This window comes from Anas acuta, chromosome 7 (assembly GCF_963932015.1).
Source record: "Anas acuta chromosome 7, bAnaAcu1.1, whole genome shotgun sequence".
Taxonomy (NCBI): domain Eukaryota; kingdom Metazoa; phylum Chordata; class Aves; order Anseriformes; family Anatidae; genus Anas; species Anas acuta.
In genome coordinates, this window is record NC_088985.1 from 34,455,331 (window position 1) to 34,475,867 (window position 20,537).

Consider the following 20,537-nt stretch of genomic DNA (forward strand, 5'->3'; position numbering starts at 1 on the left):
ATAACACAGTGTTGTAAGGTGGTTCCTTAAATCATGAGATCATGTTCTGGAGCTTATGAAAGAGATGAAGACATAAAAGCAACCTCATTGGAAACTTCACTTTTGGAAGTCACTGTCCTCCTTTGCACAGGGAACCCTCAACCTTTCTCCTTCCTGTGAGCCATAACTAGTTAAGATTGTGATCTAGCAGTGTGCTGGGGCTGATTCAACCTAGGGCAGGAATTTTGACCTTGAAGCACGTTCTAATTTACATTGTACAAGTAGGCAATGGACATAGAGAATCTCCCTGGCCATTGGTGAAATTAATGTTCAGCACCATGCCCAAACTAGTGCATATGATTTGTTCAGGGAATTGATGTTCACACTAAATGAAAATGACACTCATTAGCATTTAGGGTTGGTTAAGATAGTATCAGATCATGGTTGTAGCTGGCAACTAAACAGAAATACAGAAATGTGTGTCCATAGCAGTTATGTTTAATAAAATTTCCATAAAGTTTTACTGGCCATGTGGCGTTTATTCTAATTCAGAGAACAGCTAGCTGAAATGTGTAGTATAAATAAAATATAGAGTGAAAATTTTAGTGGTGAATTGATTCTGACTTTCTGATTCATGTTGCCATAATACTTTTTTTTAGACTGATAAAAAAAACACATTCTCACTCCCCTAAGAAGTTTTGATCTATAAACATTTCTGAACCAGAGCTAAACAGTTCTGGTTGTCCAGAACAGCTTACCTAAAGTTCTTATTTTAGGCATTCCAGACTCCAAACTGAATCCAAAGTTTCTCCACCATCCTTATAATAGCTTTTCCTCAAGTCTTTATTTTCAAGCCTTTTTTTAACTAGATGTACACAGTGTGCAACTAGTTCATTATTTAACATATCCTTTCCATAACGATGCATGACATGGTGTATCCTGTCCATTAATTCATTTAATGACCAGATTTTGCAGTGATTTAAAAATGCATACTTTTTGCAATGGAGTAGAGCACTTGTGTAGGACCAAAGAGAAAACTCCATAAAAGCTCTCTATGGCCAGCATTGACTTTACATCAAGCCTGATAGTGGTTTCCTAGGAAAATGTGAATGATATGAATAGGTGATACATGTTTGTGTTTACATGAACAAAATGTGGAAGGCAAATGGATTTGTTACACTAAACATTGAATGTGGACTGTTGTTTAAATTTCCGTCATCCATTCTTATGTGAATATAAAATTTCTTTTGGTTTTGGGGCTAGGAAAGCCTATTTATACTGAAGACATAAATTAGACTTTGAAATTTATGTAAATGCAATTACCTATTAAAGTTACTTTCAGAATTAAGGAGACATAGAAACCTTAGTGTGAGAGAAGACTATTTGTGAACATGCTGACAAAAAGAAACAAAATTTTTGGTTGAATTCACTTAAAAAATTTAATGACTACATGACACTGATAGTTTGAAAAAATGAATGAATAATATATATTGAAAATGAGATTATAAGTGTAATTGTAAGAAATTGATGCTAATTCCATGTTGCAGCATCTTAGAGAAGGTTAAACTTCTACATCCCAGCCGAGAGTGTAAGACATCGCCTAGTGCTTTTCCATCCTACACTTCTGCTGGGGCAAAAGAAGTTGCAAGAAACTCATAAGCAAGATGCTTTACATTCTCACAAGGAAAATGTGATATAACTGTCATGAAGTGTGCTGACTGAAGGTGAGAGTCTCATCTCATCAATCGGCTTCTCTTTGGAATGGGAAAAATGTAAATATCCACGCACAAAAATAGAATTTAAAAAAATAAAAACTCCTTTAAGCACTGTATTTGTGGCACTAAATTTACATATTATGTCCTTTTCCATAAAAAAGCATCATCAAAAAGAACTTGTGCCAGTTTTGTATTAAAAGGCCTGTAGAAATCTCTTAAAATTGCCTTTGTTGTTGGTAGCATAGGTCCCAGGCTTCTGTCTTCAGGTCGTCTAGTGTTTGATGCAGGACTCTTTGTAATCAGAGCTTCTTGTTTCTCACTTAGAGGTCCTGTGGAAAAATAGAATATTATCTTAGCATTCTTCCCCCAAAATACCCATGCTAAAGAAGAAAAATGAATAAGTTGGAAGGTTTGCCAAGTGAAGACAAATGGAATTTGTGTTAGCACAGACAGTGTTTCAGAATATTGAATACAGGTTTAGATTAGTGAAATGAATCATTTTTGGTAAATATGGAAATATGTTTTTCTCTCATATTAATTAATCATCTGTACAACAAACACCGTAAGTCACTTCTAGAGGAAAAGATTTGTTTTCAGAAAATAACGCTGACACTGAATATGCTCCCTGTGCATTTTGGAATCAAAATTCTTTTTTTTTTTTTTTTTTTCTTTTACTGTTATTTCATTTAATGATGTGAGTTGCCTACTCCCTAGTAGAAACTCCATTAGACTCACTCATGGGTTGCACAAGGTCCCCCCCCGTCCCCCCCCCCCCCCTTTTTTTTTTTTTTTTTGCCTGTTTCTGAGGTTGTCAGTGGGATCAAAGTGATGCCCAGGTATAGTGATATATATGGATATATATACACGTAACACAGATATTGCAGGCGTAAATCTTAGCCCTTGACAACGTACTTCAGAAAGATAAGCACCCACAGACTTTTCCAGCATAAACCATCTTCAAGAAGAAGATGCCAAGCTCTTCATCTGTTCAATCTGCCACATTCAAACTTTCTCATCATCTAGACCAGCGTTTGGACCAGTCAGACTATTTTGCAGCCACATTTTCATCCTCTCGCTACTGTCAAATCAACATTGGGCAACAGTTTGTCTGCCAGCATTTCTCCAAGGATTAGCAACAGATGTCTCAGTCAACACAGCAAAAACACAGTTTTTGCCTTCTCCCCAGCTAAAAACACAACCTTTCAACATACCCACATTTAGATGCTGGATCAGTTTTAGCTGGCAACAGCATTCACAACCTGGTAACACTTGAAGCTGTTTAAATCGCGTGGGATAGCTCTTGCACCTATGTAAGCCCATGACAAACAAGCCCTGACTGCCTTCAGAAGCAGGACCGGCTTCTGTCTGATAAGATATATCCCTACAATGTGAAAGGTTTTAATATATTATTTTTTTTTTAATATACTTTTATTAAATTCTTCTAACACCAACCGTTCTATGGGAATTTGGGAATTCTAATTTTGCTTGACTCAAGGCTACAAGATTAATGAATCCTTCAAGACTGATTCACATGCTTTTGTTTTGTCTGCTAATATCGCAAAAATGACCTAAGAAGGATAATAATGATTTTTTGTACTTATCTCAGAACAGCCAGAGGACACCTACCGAGATCCAGAAACTGGAACACCATGTGCATGGTGTATTTCACATTTGATGCATGATCCTCTAAGCGGAGAACAAGTATCTGATCCTTGTCAAAAACAGTCAGCCAGTCCAAAAGATAGACAACATAAAGCCCAACCTGCAACCTTACCTATAAGCACAAAAAAAATTAAAAAATAAAAAAGTATGAAAATCTAATTAATTTACATCACTTTGAGCAAAAACAAACCAATATTCACATATGTCTTCTGGGCAAAAATCCCAAATATGTTCTCTGGAAGGACTATGAAAAGAAAACATATGAAAAAAAAATTAATCTTACTCTTGCTTTCAGTGAAGCTTATGTAAATCTTTGCAAATGGCCTATCTACGAGTGGAAACATTTTATGAAGGACCTGACCACGCACTCCTTCCTGCAGCATTTGCTGAATCAGCCGCACCTCTGCGTAACAGCGTTGCCTCCTAGAAGCTCAGTGGCCTCTGATTGTGATCTCCAGATCTAGATCTAGGCTGCAGCAGTGGCTGCTCGTCAGCGTTCGTGGTGTGTCGGCTGAGCACACGCTGAAAGCATCAGGTTGTGCAAACCAGAGAGGAGGAGGATGGGTGGGAAAATCCTGTCCTGACCTGTTTCCCTCCAACCTCCTAAATTTTAGATAAGTTGCAATAAAAAAGTCCAGCCTCTGACTGTGCTTATAATTTTCTAAAACTGCTCAGGCTCAAAAGACAGAAACATGAATCCCAAGTCATAAGTGGCTTTCATAAAAGAGACTTAACAACTTTAGTCTCATTACCACAGTACTGAAGACAGATAACAAGGCTCTTTCGTTTCTTACTCGGACTCATGTACCTAAACTACCTAAATTCCCCCCAAATAAGCCAATTTTTGGATTATTGCTAAGTGACTGTTATCATGATGTGAGATTCGGGTGTGCCTTTGGCTGCTTTTTACAATAAGCCTCCATATTTAGTAGACTTCTTTACATACGTGCTGTACAAGAATTTGAGCTCTTATTTGATTAAAAATGTGATTATCTTAGCTAGTATCCGGTTTCACTGCACTCTGGGGAAACACATAACTCAGCACTGGGTTTCACTTTTTTCTTCTGATAAAGGTGAGTGAAACTCCATTCTCAGCTGCACGGTACGTGTTGGCAGTGCAGTGCTGTGCTTTCCCCAGACAGGCCTAGAATCTTTCTTTAAAACTTTTCACCAGAAACAGGAGTTTTAATCTGTCCCATTACTTTTCAGTTTTCTTCAGGAACCTTGATTTCCTACCCTATATAGCACATTTTACTGACTTCTTCCAAAACATGTCATCTTCTTCCATAAGATTCAGTGCACTTCCATAAGATTCATCCTGCACATCAAAGGGCACCAGTGGGGTTTCAAAAGCTATTCTCCCTTCCATAACATCCACATCTGTGGGCTTGGTTTGATTCCCTTGGCTCAGCTTGCCTTTCTCTAGATTTCTCTGTTTTTCACTGATTCTCCACACGGATAAGCTGACAAATGCCCCATTCCTTACAGGTTGGCATCCAGCACCAGTGACATCTATGACACTCATCTCTCTTCTTTCAGGAATGTACTAACTAATAGCAAAACACAACTGGCAATCTAATAAGCTCACAGGGGAAAATGACCCCAACTTTTTCAATCTATAGGAAACAATGCACATAACAGAGATTATCAGCTTGTCTGAACAAGGGGCTGGAGAAGTCCAGAGGAACACAGTTAGCATCTGTGTTTTCTTATGAACATCTGCTTGGGTTAGTGTCTTCTGAGGGCTGCCTAAGACAACAAATGAAGAGTGTTTCTGCACCCTAAGGAAGAATAGAGAGGAAAAAAATCTCTCCTTCTGGTTCTCTCCCTGCCTTTCTCTCTCAACACTGGAAGAAATCCGTTTATGCAAGCAGATGCCTGGGAAGTATTTTAGCACCACCTGGCAGCAACTCATGTCCGTGGAGGTCCTGGAGGCTACCATCCAAGCCTTATGGCTTCACACTACTGCCAAGATAAGGAAGAGGAATATCCCATTTTCCCTGCTGCTGTGGGGCTCAGGCCTGTGTGATGAACTCATTTATGGTCATTTTATTGACTGAAAGAAACAATAACTTCACCCTGGGGACAAAGGAGGGGAGTATTCCCTCTGAGGCTGTTAAAGCCTTAGCAAATAAAACAGGATTGAATGGCAAATTGACCAGACTTGATACTTTAAGTCAGTCTCCTCGGTATTATTCTGCATAGGCTTTCATGTCCCTCTCAAGGAAAATTCAAAGCCAGTTCTACACTAAAAATGTGAATTTTGGAATACTGAGCCTGTAATATCAATCCTCTGCCAGCAGTTTCTGTATTTCTTTTTATCATTTTTAAATGTGCACAATTTATAAAAGGAGGATTTATCTAGTTATTGGTAGACTTCTCTTGTGAAAGAATACATGATTTATTCTGATTTTGAGGCAATTTCCTACCACAAAGATCCTTGCCAGAGCTACTTTTTGGAGAGATCTGCAAAAAGCTTACACATTAAACTGTAATCTTCCCTAAATGTGCTCTCCATACGCCTGCACAATAGAAAGACTGTATTATTGCTGTTGGCATTCATCAGGGAACAGACTGAGGAGACAGCTGAGCCAGTACATCAGCTTTTACATGCTTACATATATATTTATGTCATCCGCTTTACAAATGAAAAGGAAGAAAGTTTTATTTCTTGATGTTTATAGGCACAGCATTTTGGCACTTTAACAGCCTTGACACAGTGTGTCATTATCCAAGCGAGGAATCCGATGTTATTGGCAATACGTACGGGCATGGCATTGTTGAGGGTGTTGTTGTAGACGCAGGCTCTCAGTGAGTAATCCAGCATGCAATTCTCAAACAGCTGCAGTGATTCTGCCACTTTTTCATGAAAATCTTCTGCAGATTTATTAGCACTTGCAAAGTACAGATAATCAGAGTACAATCTGTGGATGAAATACGTGCAAGTAAATGACAGAGGAAATGAAAGAAGATCTATTTACATGACAATGGCAATCACTTACGTGAATTGAGAGCAGTGGCACGTGTGTGTAACATTGCCCCAGCAGCCCTGTTCAGCCATGACACATTTTCTATTCAATTTGATGGGCTTTGGCTCAGAATGACAGCTACTCCATGGAGCTGCTCAAAATCTTCCCCACTTGCTAGGTCAGTATCTTGTGAGATTCTAGACCCTAGTAATTGCATGAGCCAATATTTTCTCATAAAGGCAAATTTTTTGAATGTACATACTTTAAATTTGTGTTATCTATAAAAGGTAGAACTGGTCTGGGCAGATATTGGTACCCCTCTGTACAAGGTGCTCCACACTGCCATGGATAGAAACAGTCCTCATCTCAACAGCTCACAGTTGAAACCAAACCCAACAGAAGAATAAGAAGACTTAGAAACAATTTTTCTCTGATTACTAAGCTGGCCTTGGTAACACTTGAGAGGGATTTGCTTTCCCAGTATTCTCATAGTACCCATATTACAACTCCATGGCACCATCTCCCAACATGAGGTATCTTTCAGCCTCTTAAAAAAAAAAAAAAAAGACTCATTTTATTGTTGTGGTAGTCTTTCCTATTGCACTCGCTTTATATTTTTAATTCCCTAGGTTGCCACAGGTACTTTAAAATTCATCATTTAATTTGGAAAGTTTAGGCCCTAATCCAGCAAAGCACTTAAGCACAGGAATAGCCCCTCTGCACTCATTATTTATGTTAGTGTTTTGCAAGAGCAAGATTTTAATTCCCATACGACAGACAGAAATGCTCTGTTCATTTGAAAAGGAAGAGAAGGGATGCATACGTTGCAGACTGTTTTTAATTCACTTTTTACACCCTTTAAAATAGAAATCACAGCAAAGTATAGAAAATGAGGCAACAGTAACCGATGCATCATCCATTAAGAAAGACTGAAAATCATTACTTTTGCCCAGTTCTTTCCAGTCTGGCAAATGCTGACGTGCTGCTGCCTGGCATCACTTCCCATGTCCACAGGAGACCCAGCTGCACAGGCAGCACACAGACCCAGCTGCTGTGTCCTTCCCTTGCTCTTTGTAGTGAAAGCAGAGAATTTGCCAAGGTTGCTCAATTTACTAATTTAACAATATTCTGCCATACTATGCACTGCCCATTGTAAGTGTATTTGATCTAGGTGCTTTGAAAACTGCTTAAAAATAAAAATCTCAGCACAGTGTTTGTATCAGTTATGTCCCACAGTTGTTAATTTAATGCTGATAAACTTTTAAAAAATAAAATTAAATATATTACTGGGGGCTTGTTTTTCATTTTGGAAAAATTACTATGAAAGTTAAGAAGAATTCATCTCAGTCCTGTTTTATGAACAATTTGGAGACAATAGATATATAAATATATATATTTAAGTGAAAAAGCTCCATCTCAGAGCACAGGAAAGGGTACCAGACATGGACCAGACTAACCAGTACTTGAGGACAGTGATATCCAATTGTGCTTGAGGACCATGACCACCTGTACTCTTCTTCTGGGGTCCTTCTGCTGGACCCACCAAAGGGAGCAAGGATGAGATGAAGCAAAGCTATGGGGCAGAGCCAGCCAGCTTCAGCTACATTAGACACACAGCAGCGTCAACTGTTTGCAAAAAAAGTGTGTGCCTGTGCAGAGTATCACTTAACAGCGAGCAAACAACATGAACAAGGCTCATCCTGGGTAGGGCACGACCAGCTGCTCCTGGAGGTGGAAAGGTTCCTGCCTGAGGAAATCAGCCAGCAGGCATCACGTACAGCATGGGCTGGCTGCTGTTTGTTTAAAAGGCTTAATAGGAGCGCTTAGTATTTCTAATCATGCATTAAAATAAACCCATACTTTTAAAGACTTGCTGACATCTTATGGAAAACTATGATCTTGAAGACAAGCTCTCTCTCTCTGCAGGGCAGCTGAGATTTTCTATATTTCTTCCCATCTGTTTTTAATTCTGGGGACATCTGTGTGGTAATAAAACCTTTGCTGATTAGGATTTCAGCTGTTCAAGCTACTTGAAGTCATTACCCTCAATCCCCATCCATTACAATGAAATAAGGACACCATCAATACCCACCATCACCAACCTTGATGTCTTTCAAACACACCCCATTTTCAGGGGCCTCTGGGCAGTTGCTCTCAGACTTTGTGCAGGACCTGCACCCTCTCACCCTCCTGGCTACTGTAAGGCAACTGTCCCCCAGTGCTCCTTCCTCCATTCAGAGGAGCTGTGAGCTACAAGGGCATCACAAACAAGAAACCAATTTACCACACATACAGTAAGGGAGGAGAAGCTCACTTTTCATCTCACTCCCATTACAGCTGGCAAAGAGCTACACCCACATTACAGAGGGTGGTTAAAGCAATCAGGGAACTTGTTGTAATTTACATGAGGAATCCACTTCGGCCAGCTCTTTCTCATAAAATTACCATCTGTTAAATCCCGAGGTTAGAAGCTGTTAAAGGTTGAGAACTGTATTTGCTGACATGGGAAGCTCACACAGCTCTGCACCTCATGAGTAGGTCCCCATCAACATCTGCATTCTGCTCTCCCATTTCCTGGGTGCTCCTGTGGCTCTGCCCTTGAGCTCTGACCTAGCCCCATGTAACCTGAATAGGTATCTGAAAAGGACTCTGCCTTTGTCTCCTTCACCCACACACCTCCATTATCCTCCTCCTTCAGAGGACAGTGGAAAGAAATCCCCTAGAAGTCTCGAACAAAACTAAGAGAAAGAGTGAAATGCAAATGGAAAGAAGGACATTTGTGGCTAAAACTGTGGAAAACCTATCAAAAGCAGCTCATGCTTTGGAAAAGTAGAGACCTTCCTTTGCAGGCAAGTCAGGAAGACAAAGGGTAAACTCCTAAGTATCTGTTAGTTCTGCTAGCTAAGGTTGCATTAGGAAGCTTTATGAGCGCTGCACCAACCATTTTTAACATGAAAAAAAAAAAATCTGACCAAATACGACACGAGCATCTATTTGTGCCCCAGAGCAAGACTGAATCAAGTTGTTATAGTAAGAAAATGTTCTTGCGTGCTTGTGCAATGCAATCTTTGCTCACCTTTCAACAGGATCTCTCAGCATGATGATAAGTTTGGCATTTGGTTGGAAGGCATGGATAAAATCCTGGATTAAGAAAGGAGGTTCTCCTTCGGTACTGTTGTCATAAAAGAAAATCCATGCGTTGTTGTCCCACATCGTCGAGGCACTGGCCTCCCCTGAAAATGAAAAGCATCTCTGCTAGTAACTTGTTTTATTCTTTGTGTCAGCGTGGAAATCCAATAGCTGGTGTAGACCATTCAAAAGAATTACACATGAACTATTAATGTCCACACTGCCTTTTTTTTTTTTTTTTAATATGTAACCGCAATTATTATAGAACAAGTGAAATGTAAGTATTACTAAAGACATTTCATTAAACGTCAAGTTCTTACATACTTAGATTCTGAAGAGGCATACTCTTACATGTAAGGCATTTCTACAGTGAGAAACACAATAGGTACCACCTCCGCGAGAACAAGGTATATGATGCTTCAGCTGCTAAATATATGATCTGATATGATGTTTTGAATTGCTCAGTCTTCCCTGTCTTTTTAACTAATAGTGGCATTTATGTGGCACACTGCTGCTTAATAAAGCATATATGATATAGAAGCCTTTTGGAAACTTCCACCCTTTGACAGCCTAATGAGAGCTAGTTAAAGAGATTTTTTGAATCAGAAGGAATGAGATGAAAAAAATAATAATAATGTTGCAGGCTTGTAGACCTGCACATGATTTTCCGTTTTTGTTTTCTCTCTTGGGAAAGACCAATAAAGATTATAAAAGATTGCCAAAACACAACATGAAATAGTTATTTGCTCCAAACTCTAGCTTAATATAATGTGATTCATTAATAAAGTCTGGGAGTTGTTAGAAAACACATTAATCTTCTGTCATGTTCATTTTGCCTCATTTCAAAAGGAGGGGATCAGGTCCATTGGTTTAAGCTGGGTGTCCACGACAGCTCTGCTTTTTCATTCTAAATTAATCAGCCAAGGCACTGCCTAATCATCGGTAGGCTTTGACTTGTCAATTAAAACTCACTTAGCCTGGCTCCTGTGATGGTTAAAGCACAAGCACAAAAGACTAAATATGGGATAAGCGCTGAGATAACTGGGCCACAGAAGCATCACACAGCTATTCCAGTGCTAGCAGAAGAGGGCACAATTTCCCATATTTCTTGCTACAGTGTAAGCTCTTCAACTCCATACTCTTTTATACACTACCTCTTCCTCTCTCAATACGGTTCTTCTGATCTTCCTTCATACACCTGTGCTCCACGGACTTCTGATTTTATTTGATGCTCTCTATTGGATTTCCCTAAGTAGCTCACATAGGGTGACTAAACCTAAGAACACCTGCATACACACGTGCTATTAGAACTAAACAAAATCAGCGTATTTAGACATAAGTGGGCAGATTGTCTTAATGCCACAGATCAAAATACTCCACAAAAATCACTTCAGCTGGATCAGCTGCCACCACCAAAATGTGAAGGCAGTGCAGGAGCAAGGGAAGACCAACGGCACACCATCAAATCATGCTAAAGCCTTAACGAGGGCTTGAGGTGCTGCTGTAATGCAAATAGTCCCCGCTACATGTAGCTTGGGTTCCAGAAGGCAAGCCTTCTCAAAACAAGATGGCCATTAAGAATTAAAAAACAAAAACAAAACAAAACAAAAAAAGATTCTGGTCCCTGCCAATTATAATTTTAATTTCCTGAAGCAGCCCAAAAAACTTCTGATAATTTGATAGTGCTCTTTTCTGAGTTATAATACAGACTTAATATCTGCAAAGAGAGTCAGCCATTCCAAACATGAGATAAATTAATCACTGCTGTAGTAATTCTATGAAATTACTGCAGTGCAACTAAAAATATATTATTTTTTCTTTAGGACTTAAAGAACATATGAATTACTAAGCTTCTCAAAGAATAAATGTATAACTTTTATATTCAGTCATTAATGGATTATAATCATATTGTGCTTTCAAAAGACATTCTTGTGAATTAATGATATTAATGATTGTAGATAAACAAGTCCTGCTCAAGCTGCCTCAAGCTAGTTCAGCATTGTCCACTTTAATCTTCTCTAAGCAGACAATTTTATTTGGAAAAATGGAATTATTGCCCACTAAGTATAATACCCAATTAAGTTTACGTTTTCAAAATAACATAGCATGATGAACTACTGAAATGTTTACAGGTTTAATTAGATTTTTCTTTCTAATAACCTGAAATAGGAAAACGCAGGATTCTAAGCAAACCTGACATTCATACAGATTCATTCTATTGTAGCTAGCTTTGTTTTGTTTCACCAAGGTAATAAAAAAAAAGTTAATGAGCATAATCATTCAGGACTTTTCCTGTAAACTTAATAAGAAAAGTGAACAGAACCTTAATGAAACAAGAAATGAGACTACAGGAAAAAGAAACACAAACTGAACTCTAGAAAAAGCTGTAACAGGAGGTAAGTAATCAAAGATGTACATAGCCAATTAGATTAGTGTATTTAATTAGTATAAACAATTCACCCATGAAAGGACAGGAGATACTATTGTAAGTAGGAGGAAAATCTGCAGATGTCCTTTATGGCAACATTTCTAAAGACCCAGTCTTGCAAATTTTGCTCAGCACTGAATATTTAATCAATCAAATGGTAGACTTAAAAGCTAAGGAAGTATTGAACAAATGTGAGTATAGCCAAGTCTCTGGCTTAAGAAACGTAACACAATGTCACCATTCCATCAAGCCAACAATAGGTTAATTTATTTTTGGTTAAAATTAAATGAAAGAGGATTCTGAGGGTATTCTCTCCATGAGCAGGCAGCAAATCCCTTGTCTGTAATTTCTATAGGATAATAACTTCAGCTTACTTCAAAAGTCTCTTTTCAACAAGGAACTGACTCTTGCCCAACTAATATTTTCATGGTGGTGTCTGGTTTCCCTGGAAGATTTGGAGATGACAGAGTAAGATTGGTAAAGCTCTCTTCCCCTCGGTTTTCTGCTTCCAGCAGAAAGCAAAAACAGAATCTAAGAATTTCCACTGATGTTCTTCACAGGCACTGCAATCCATTTGTACCATGGTGGATGAGCATAGTCTACTGACCACCATGCACCATGGAAAGCAATTCAGGCATCCTTCCATGGAGCCTGGACTTGATCATAGGTTTCCATAATGTGCAACACAACAGCTTTTCTAAACCGGATATTTCTATTTTTAATACTAATTGAGTGATTTAATATCAACTGGAACCATAAAATTGTCTTCAAATTGGATCCTGTACTATGCCTCTCATTTCCGCACCTGAAAAATAATACAGTGCAAGATAGTTTCAGCTTGACTCTGTGTACTCCTGCTCTTGAACGAGTGTTATCTTTGCTGCTAACAAAGCAGCTCAGGGGTTTAATCATGTTTATTTCAGTCCACCATAGGCTACTGCTGTAGCCCAGCTGAAGCCAGGGTGGCTACATAAGGATGATGACACAAAACATGGTGCTCTTTCTTCCTATGTGTGTCTTATGACGGTACTTGAGAAGAGCCTCTTGTGTAACTATAATGAAAACTGTCTCCAGTCAGCTACAGGATTTCTACAGTGTCGTTTCTACAGTGTAGTAATACCACAATTTGTTTGCTATGCCTGGGAAGAAACTCACATCATTGCAGCATTTGAACCTGAAGCTACAATCCTGTGGATACAGGCAAACCCTTTGTAATGAAAACGACATGAAAACAGTGTTTGATGGAGTAACCAAGTTCCCTCACTTTCTTTTTATTTTATTATTTAATTAAATGCTGATGTTCATCAGGCATTTATTGCTTTCTCAGGCATCTTCTCAAGATAAGAACTTCTGCACTATCCATGCACAGCAGGGGAAACAAGCATCAGTGGCCCCATGCAGTGAACCAGTCACCCCTGAGAAAATGCCCTTTTCATGCCTACAGTACAGATGCTACAAATCCAGAGATAAAAACACATTTCAGAAGCTGTATTTGCCCTACCAATTATGATGTTATTTGTCTTGCTGTGCTCTTTTGCTGCTTCACTCTGCAGTACGCCCTGAATTTGATGTGCTGCTAAGTCAAACAGATCAAGGTAATCTTCTACTGGGTAGCGGTCATGAAATCCATCCCTCAGACGAATGATTCCTAAAAACAGTGAAAAGAGAGAAGTTTAAAAAAATAATAATAATAGCAAGGCAAGATTAACTGCTGGTCTACATCAGGACAGCTTCATTGACATTGCTGGGTCTGAGCCAGCTAACATTGGCACAAAATTAGAGCCATGAAATGTAACATTCAACTAAAAGTGCCAATAATGGAGTAGCTGAGATTCGAGATATTATATGATTAAGCCATAAATTCAGTGATAGGAATATCTAAAGTATTCTGTTTTATAGTTTCTGCATGAATAGCTTGCATTTATTTTCTTCAAAATTTCGCATTTAGAATGAATGAATATAAAAGACAAAATTCTGCTTTCATTTTCACTGGTATAAACTGGATTAATACAGACTCCAACTAGATTTACTGTACTGAGACTAAGAACAGACTCTGATGCCAGATATGTAAATTGATGTGCATTTATAAAAATCAGAAAACAGGGAAATTATTCATGTCTTTATCTTTCAGAAGTAAGAAAGTAAGTCTCCATGATAGTAGCTTTTTTTCCTATCCCTCCATATGCTGCAGGGCACATTTAACATCATCAGCCTTCTCCCTGCATTTCTCAGCATTGTGAGCCACATTTCTCAGCCAGACAGAGGTCAAGGAAAACAACCGAGTGGGAACAAAACTAAGGGCATAGAGCAGGACTCCTTGGCTCTCATTTTCTGTTCCTGCAAGGCAGGTAATTATCATTTATGTGAGAGAAAAGCTCAACAAGAGGGTCCTTTTGCCTATTTCCTCTGATTTTCCCCTTTAGAAAAGTAGGATTTAACAAAGCTGGAAAAAAAAAATCAGCAGTGTATTTTGATTTGTTTTTAAAGGGGGGAAAAAGGCTCTAGAATGCATGGTGTTACAGACTGCCTTGATTTGTTGCCACCCCACTCATGGGAGCAGCAGCTGTGGCTAAGAGCCAGGAAAGAGAGACAGTCAAGCTGGGACAAAGTCCTGTAGAGCATCAACCATCCCAGCAGAACGGGAAAGTGGTGATTTGTGAAAAGGGACCTTCCCAGGAGGGTTGTTTAGCTTCAGCTGAAACTAGTCTGTCTTGTAAAAATCCCTGAATCAGAGAATGCCATAGAACAAAGAGGCTTTCTTCTCCAGATAAGTTTTACAAACTAAACAAGATAATAGCCAGCAGCACAGAAGTCATATGCACAAGCTGGCTTTTAAAGAGGGCTGTCTCAATTTCATTTATTAGCCTACTACTAGCTTTTTTTTTTCCTCCTTTTCATTTTTCATTTTGCCAAATAGCAACCATTATCTAAAGTACTTTGGGGGCAGAAAAGATTAAAATTTAGTCTTTCTGAATGGCAAACAGCCTGAAACGGCTGGAAGGTCATCTCTATAGATCTTCCTTCCATAAGATGCCAAGCTCTGCAAACTTTCATCATTCTTCAGCTTTGAAAACAAACAAACAAAAAAAAGTAATTATGGAAAAAAAGTTCTCTTTGTGGAACTGCTGCAGGTCCCCCAGTGACTGACCACAAGGTCATGCATGTGGAAGGTTTGTGAGTGCCAGCACTGAGACTGGACTTCATCCTTGTTCACAAATTACATTCATTCCAAAATGACTTCTTATGGTTGCCTGTTCATTTGGTCAGTTGGACCATTTGGTATCAGTTGGTCCATTTCTGAGCAACTGTCTTGGCTTTAGTGAGATTGAGTGCACAGCCTCCTCCACCATGAATTGCAAACATTGCTGTTAAGACTACACTAAGTGTAGATACGTGTTTAGCATCAAGGATTTTAGCTTAGTGTATCAATTGAGAGTTTGCTTCTGCCTTTCCTGCCAGCACTCTCCTGGAAGACAATCTTCCACAGACGGTTTTGCTGATGATCCCTGCATCTAGACACCCAGAGACAAGCAGCACGGCATTCACACTGGAAGGTGTCCAAGTCTCAAATCCACTTTCCTCATTGATCTGACTTTCCACCTGGAGGTCATGAGGCAAATCTTATCATTCATTTTCAGTCAGCCACTGACTGTGATGAATGAACTCCTTCTCAGGGGACTTCAGGAGGCACCACGATGCTTCTTTGCTTTGACTTTGCAACTAGCCCAGCTCCTTCATTCACATCGGTACCTCCCATGTCTCCAACACTCGAGACAATTATCTCAAGAGCAAAACTGTATTTTCATCTTATTGCTTTACATTTTAATTTATAAGAAACATTTATAAAATGTCTACAATACATTGAAGAGGGTTAATTGTACTTGAGACAAAGAAAGCCAGGCTCACTGCTTCTGTGCTAGCTTTATGGTGCACTATATATGAAACACCACTGTGGGTTTGGTATGAGCCACTTTTTCACGGCACTTTCAAAGGAAGAAAACATAAACCCCAAGACAACAGCTAAGCTATTTCTATATAAGAAATTAAGAATCCCAGATCTATGACTGAGCCCTCTTCTCACCAAACAGCAATGATCAAAGCCTCCATCTACAGGAGCTCAAGGGTTTTTCAGGGCTTCGAGGCAAAAAGAGGGGAGATGAAAATGGTAACACCATGTGTATGGGAAAGAATTGAAGGTACAACCCCAAAATAAAGCACAGAAGCAGCACTGCAGGAGTCCCAGTTCCTCAGAAAGAAGCCTAATGATAGCCATGGCAGTTCATTAGGGGAGAGAGTTTCCGATTTCAAAGAAGCTCAGGAGAAGCACCACAGGGAAGTAGTGATGCAAAGGCTTCAACAAATGATCTACCCCACAGTGCTAGGTTTTTCCTTGCTCCAAAGGCATTGGCTGCGTTAAAGCACAGCAAATCACATACGGGAGGAAAGATAACATCACTGTAAAATAACCAGCATCTTCTTGGAAACAATAATACCACTGAAAAGCCTGTGAAATTTGATATCAGCATCCTAGATTTTCACAGCTAGACCCAACCACTATTGCAGTGAGAAAACACAAAGCCTGGGTGAAATAAAGCAAGTACTATACACACCTGCATTTAGTGAAAGCACTAAGCACACAGTAAAGTCAAGAACTGAACTTGGACTTTCTGAGTCTCATTCGGTCTTTAACCACAAGACTGACCTGCCTTGGTACCCACAGAGGAGAGAACAAGAAAGATATAAACACTTCCGTTGGATAAAAGAATTCATCGAGGCCTGTGGTTCTTAGACACCCTTTGAAGAAGCAACCACCACCTCAGCTATTCCATTCTGCCTTCAGAGATGAAGAACCATTTCCTAAAATATTGATGTCACTCAGGAAAAGAGCATCAGGAATACATCCATGTTCCTCCGTGGGAGAGAGCTGTCTCACACAGAGCATTTGACTAGAGCTGTAACACTAGTGAAGCTGCCACTATAATACACAGTTGCATTTACTGAATCACAAGGACAGAAGACACTCATGTATCAAATAACGTCCCATCATTTATTCATGCTTCACAGAAAAATTTTGCGTGGTAAAATTATTACCGCTGTTCTTTAAACCTCTTATCACAACCTGTATTTTTTCTAGGCTTTACAAAATATAAGTTGGTTTTATCCAGTGATTTTATATTTATCTATATTTTTCCAATCTACTGCAATGAAACCAAATTAAATGTCCATCGTCTTGAAAGGTTTAATCCAACACATTTTTAAACAGAAGCAGGCTAGAACCTATTGAGCATCCATCACCTTTGGTCGTTTCAAGGTAAACCAATATGGACCAAATCCATATAATTCACCCCCAATACATACAAGTAACATCAGAGCTTCATAGACCACTCTCTTGAATGTCAGAAGGCACGTTTACTCACCAAACCGCTTTCTTGTCCACCAGTGTGGCTCTTTGATAGCTGAGAACCGAACATCGGGGTGCAGCCTGAGCCTATCGTACAAATCTGTTGTCCCACACTTGGGCTGGCCAATGATGTAGAAGTGGGGGAGGCAACGCAGCCGGTAGTGTTTGTCTTTGTAATGGTATAAGTGGTTCCAAAATACCTTCCTGAGGTAATCAAATATGGTTCGAAAACGCTTTGAATACAGTGCATAGGAGTTGGTTGTATAAGGATCTGTGGTTGTGTTTCCTCTGTACTCTTCATACCAACAAGGATTCTTGCTATTTGGAAGGAATTTATTAGGAATTACTGAAAACATCTGCAACATAAAGAACAATAATTTCAGTCAAGGCAAAAAAAAGTGGGTTATATTTTTTTAACTTAGCACAATGATAGAACACAATAGAAACATTAGCATTAACATCCCCTGCCCCCTGCCTTGTTTTATATGTATTAAAAAAAAAAAAAAAAAGTATTTAAAATAAGAAATTGACTTAACTTATTTCTTATGGCACTAGAAAAAAATCCAGTGCAAACAGGTGGACTAGGAGAGAAGCACATTTAAAAATCCTTTGAATTTAAGACCAGAAGGCAGATTAATAATATCCCACATCCCCCACCACCCCAGGAATTAATTTTTAAAGTCAAAGTTGTAATATACAAATTAACTTCCAGTTGTTAATTCTGAAATACAAGGTTTGCAATAACCACTTTTTCAGGAACGCACACATGTAGTTAGAAAGTCTCCCTTCTTATTTATCACTTTAGGTGACTGGCAAATCTGACTAAGTCAGAATGATTTTGGGTGAGACAAGGTTCTCAAGTCAATGAGAGCGTACAGCTGCCGGAAGACTGCCTGATTTTTTGTTCCAGGTGTCAAGACCATTTATATAGCCCATCCATTTTGCCTGTGACTCTGAAGGACTTGATCTATAACATCAGCTCTTCAACTGGTATAAATAAGGAGACCCCAGGTGGTATAAATCACAATACGAACATCAGAACATCTGCACTGTTTTTATCTCAGCAAAAGATTGACCCCATATTCTTGAAATAAACCAGCATGCACTAATTTCAGACACGCTTTAACTCATACTTACATGTGGCTCTTGTTTCCTCAGCTCTTCTAAATCAGGGCGCTGTCTTGTTATAAACTCTATCTTTGAAGTAATAGTGTCAATAATTAATTTAATACTTGGATAATCCTTTACATATGAAATATTAATTTTAGAAGACTGGTAATGGTCTTTCATGTCACTAAGGCTTTCATTGTCCATTAAGCTTGGATTGCTAGTAAAAGCTCCGTAATGGAAGGGAGACGGTATTAACAACAGGCCATGTTTGGCTCCAGTCAGTACGTAGGATGCCATCACTAGAGTCATTATAATCAACCCAAATATTAAGCTGCATAGCTTCCCCTTCTTCAAGCAGAAAAATCCATTCCAGCTTTCACTGTGATCAGTCCTTACTTCCAAAACTGCAAGCAACTTCATCTGCTTGCTATCAGTGTACAAATGGTTTTTATTTTCTCCTTTGCAAACGGGACACTTCTGGTTATTATGGCTAGGTCCACGGCATCTGAAACACTGTCTGTGCAAGTCATTTGGTAATAAATGTATGCAACAATTAATGCAATGCTTCATATTAGTACTGTTAGACTCCTGTATTAATGAGCCAAGCACAGCCACAAAAATGTTTCTGAAGCATATGAGTCATCTTCTGCAAGTCTGAAATTATTTAATTCCTTGAGTGATTCTATGAATTCTCAGTGACACAAAAGGACAGGTTCAAACCAGAACAGTTAAAAGGACTCCAAAAGTGAAATATGAAATATACAGGGGGGGAAAAATCCAACTACAAAAATAGATGTATTGTAGACGTGTTTTCCAAGAATTTGGCTCAGGATGAGGAATGCGGCAAAATAAAAATCAGCTACACAACTGGCTCAAGTTTTTCCCATTGAACAGAACGGGAAAGAAGAAAAGTTGTTACTTAGTGTGAAAACATGCAAAAAATAAAAAGAATTCATTGTCTTCTGATTTACGTTGGAATAAGCAAATATGCATAGAAATTCCCAGATATTCTTAAAACAAGCAGGTTCCAAACCAGACTTCTGTTCCTGGAAGCTTCATTGTCCCAGAGATGTTCTCAAAGATGTGCATTGTGCAACCTAAAGGAAAAAAAAAAAGCATATGTGTTGACACACACACAAGAGCAAACTGAGTAATATCTACATTCACCTTCATTCAAGGTCATAGCAAAACTGCAATCCATCACAAGTAATTTCACACTACCGTTTGAAAGATGCTTTCTGTTTGCTAAGTATATTAATTGCAGCACTCATGATATTAAACCCAGGAAACGCTTGGCTTCAAGCCTGCGGTGAGTTGCCATTTCTTTGCAGTCACCCACCTGCTCACATCAGCAAGCAGTTGTTGACACAGGTAACACTACTCTACCTACATCACCTGCTCACTAACCTCTATAACAGCTTTTAATCTGCTCTTTAAGTCTGAAAGCATTTTTGGACAGTAGCCAGTAACACAGGTTTAAATGTTCACCCTCTTTCTGTGCACAGAGACCTTAAATTAACTTTCCTGAAGTGGGGCAGGAACCCAGGTAAGAGGACAATGTCGAGATAAGACAACAGTATGCTTTCAAGCACATGGGGAAGACAGAAGAACAACAAATAAAAAAGCCACAAGTTTACCACATTCGATAAATTTAAGAGATTAAATAACAGACATAAGCAAAAACTCCTATCAGGATCTTTGTCTTCTGGAACAAGTGGTTCTGGGACAAGAGCAACCACCAGTGACGCACTGCGAAGGCACTAACATGCTTTCAGCATTACCTGTCAAATACATTTTGACAAGATATCACTCAATAAAAACGGCAAGATGTGTTAGTTAAATGAAACGTACAATCAGTACTGCAATTTCAAGACAAGGCCCTGATCCAGAAAATCCTCTTAAATAGTTGCACTTCAGCACAGGAGAGGTTGTGCAGAAATGACCACATGAGTGGATGCCTCCTTGCTCCAAGGACTTCAGCACTCATGGGTCTCACAGAGGCCTCCACATCCATGCAGGATAAAGGACCCAGCTGCACAGGACACGTGCTATCCTCTTCTAACCACTTCATTAGCACAGTTGCTCATAGCCAAAAAGTGACTAGAGGTGGATAGATGTATTTGTGTCTACCTTTGACAGCATTC

General features: G+C 39.1%; 1 protein-coding gene across 2 annotated transcripts in view; it reads right to left on the minus strand.

Annotated features, from left to right (window-relative positions):
- Positions 1 to 1,392: 1,392 nt before the first annotated feature.
- The window catches only part of CHST15 (carbohydrate sulfotransferase 15), a 45,259-nt gene continuing 26,114 nt past the window's right edge, over positions 1,393 to 20,537 (minus strand). For both annotated transcript variants that reach the window (XM_068689087.1, XM_068689088.1), the window contains exons 2-8: positions 18,421 to 19,490; positions 17,300 to 17,639; positions 13,384 to 13,530; positions 9,402 to 9,558; positions 6,124 to 6,280; positions 3,321 to 3,468; positions 1,393 to 2,023 (exon numbers count right to left, since the gene is read on the minus strand). In XM_068689087.1, coding sequence (XP_068545188.1) covers positions 1,833 to 2,023; positions 3,321 to 3,468; positions 6,124 to 6,280; positions 9,402 to 9,558; positions 13,384 to 13,530; positions 17,300 to 17,639; positions 18,421 to 18,963 — 1,683 coding nt within the window. In that variant the 5' untranslated portion in view covers positions 18,964 to 19,490 and the 3' untranslated portion in view covers positions 1,393 to 1,832. The remainder of the gene's footprint in view (positions 2,024 to 3,320; positions 3,469 to 6,123; positions 6,281 to 9,401; positions 9,559 to 13,383; positions 13,531 to 17,299; positions 17,640 to 18,420; positions 19,491 to 20,537) is intronic.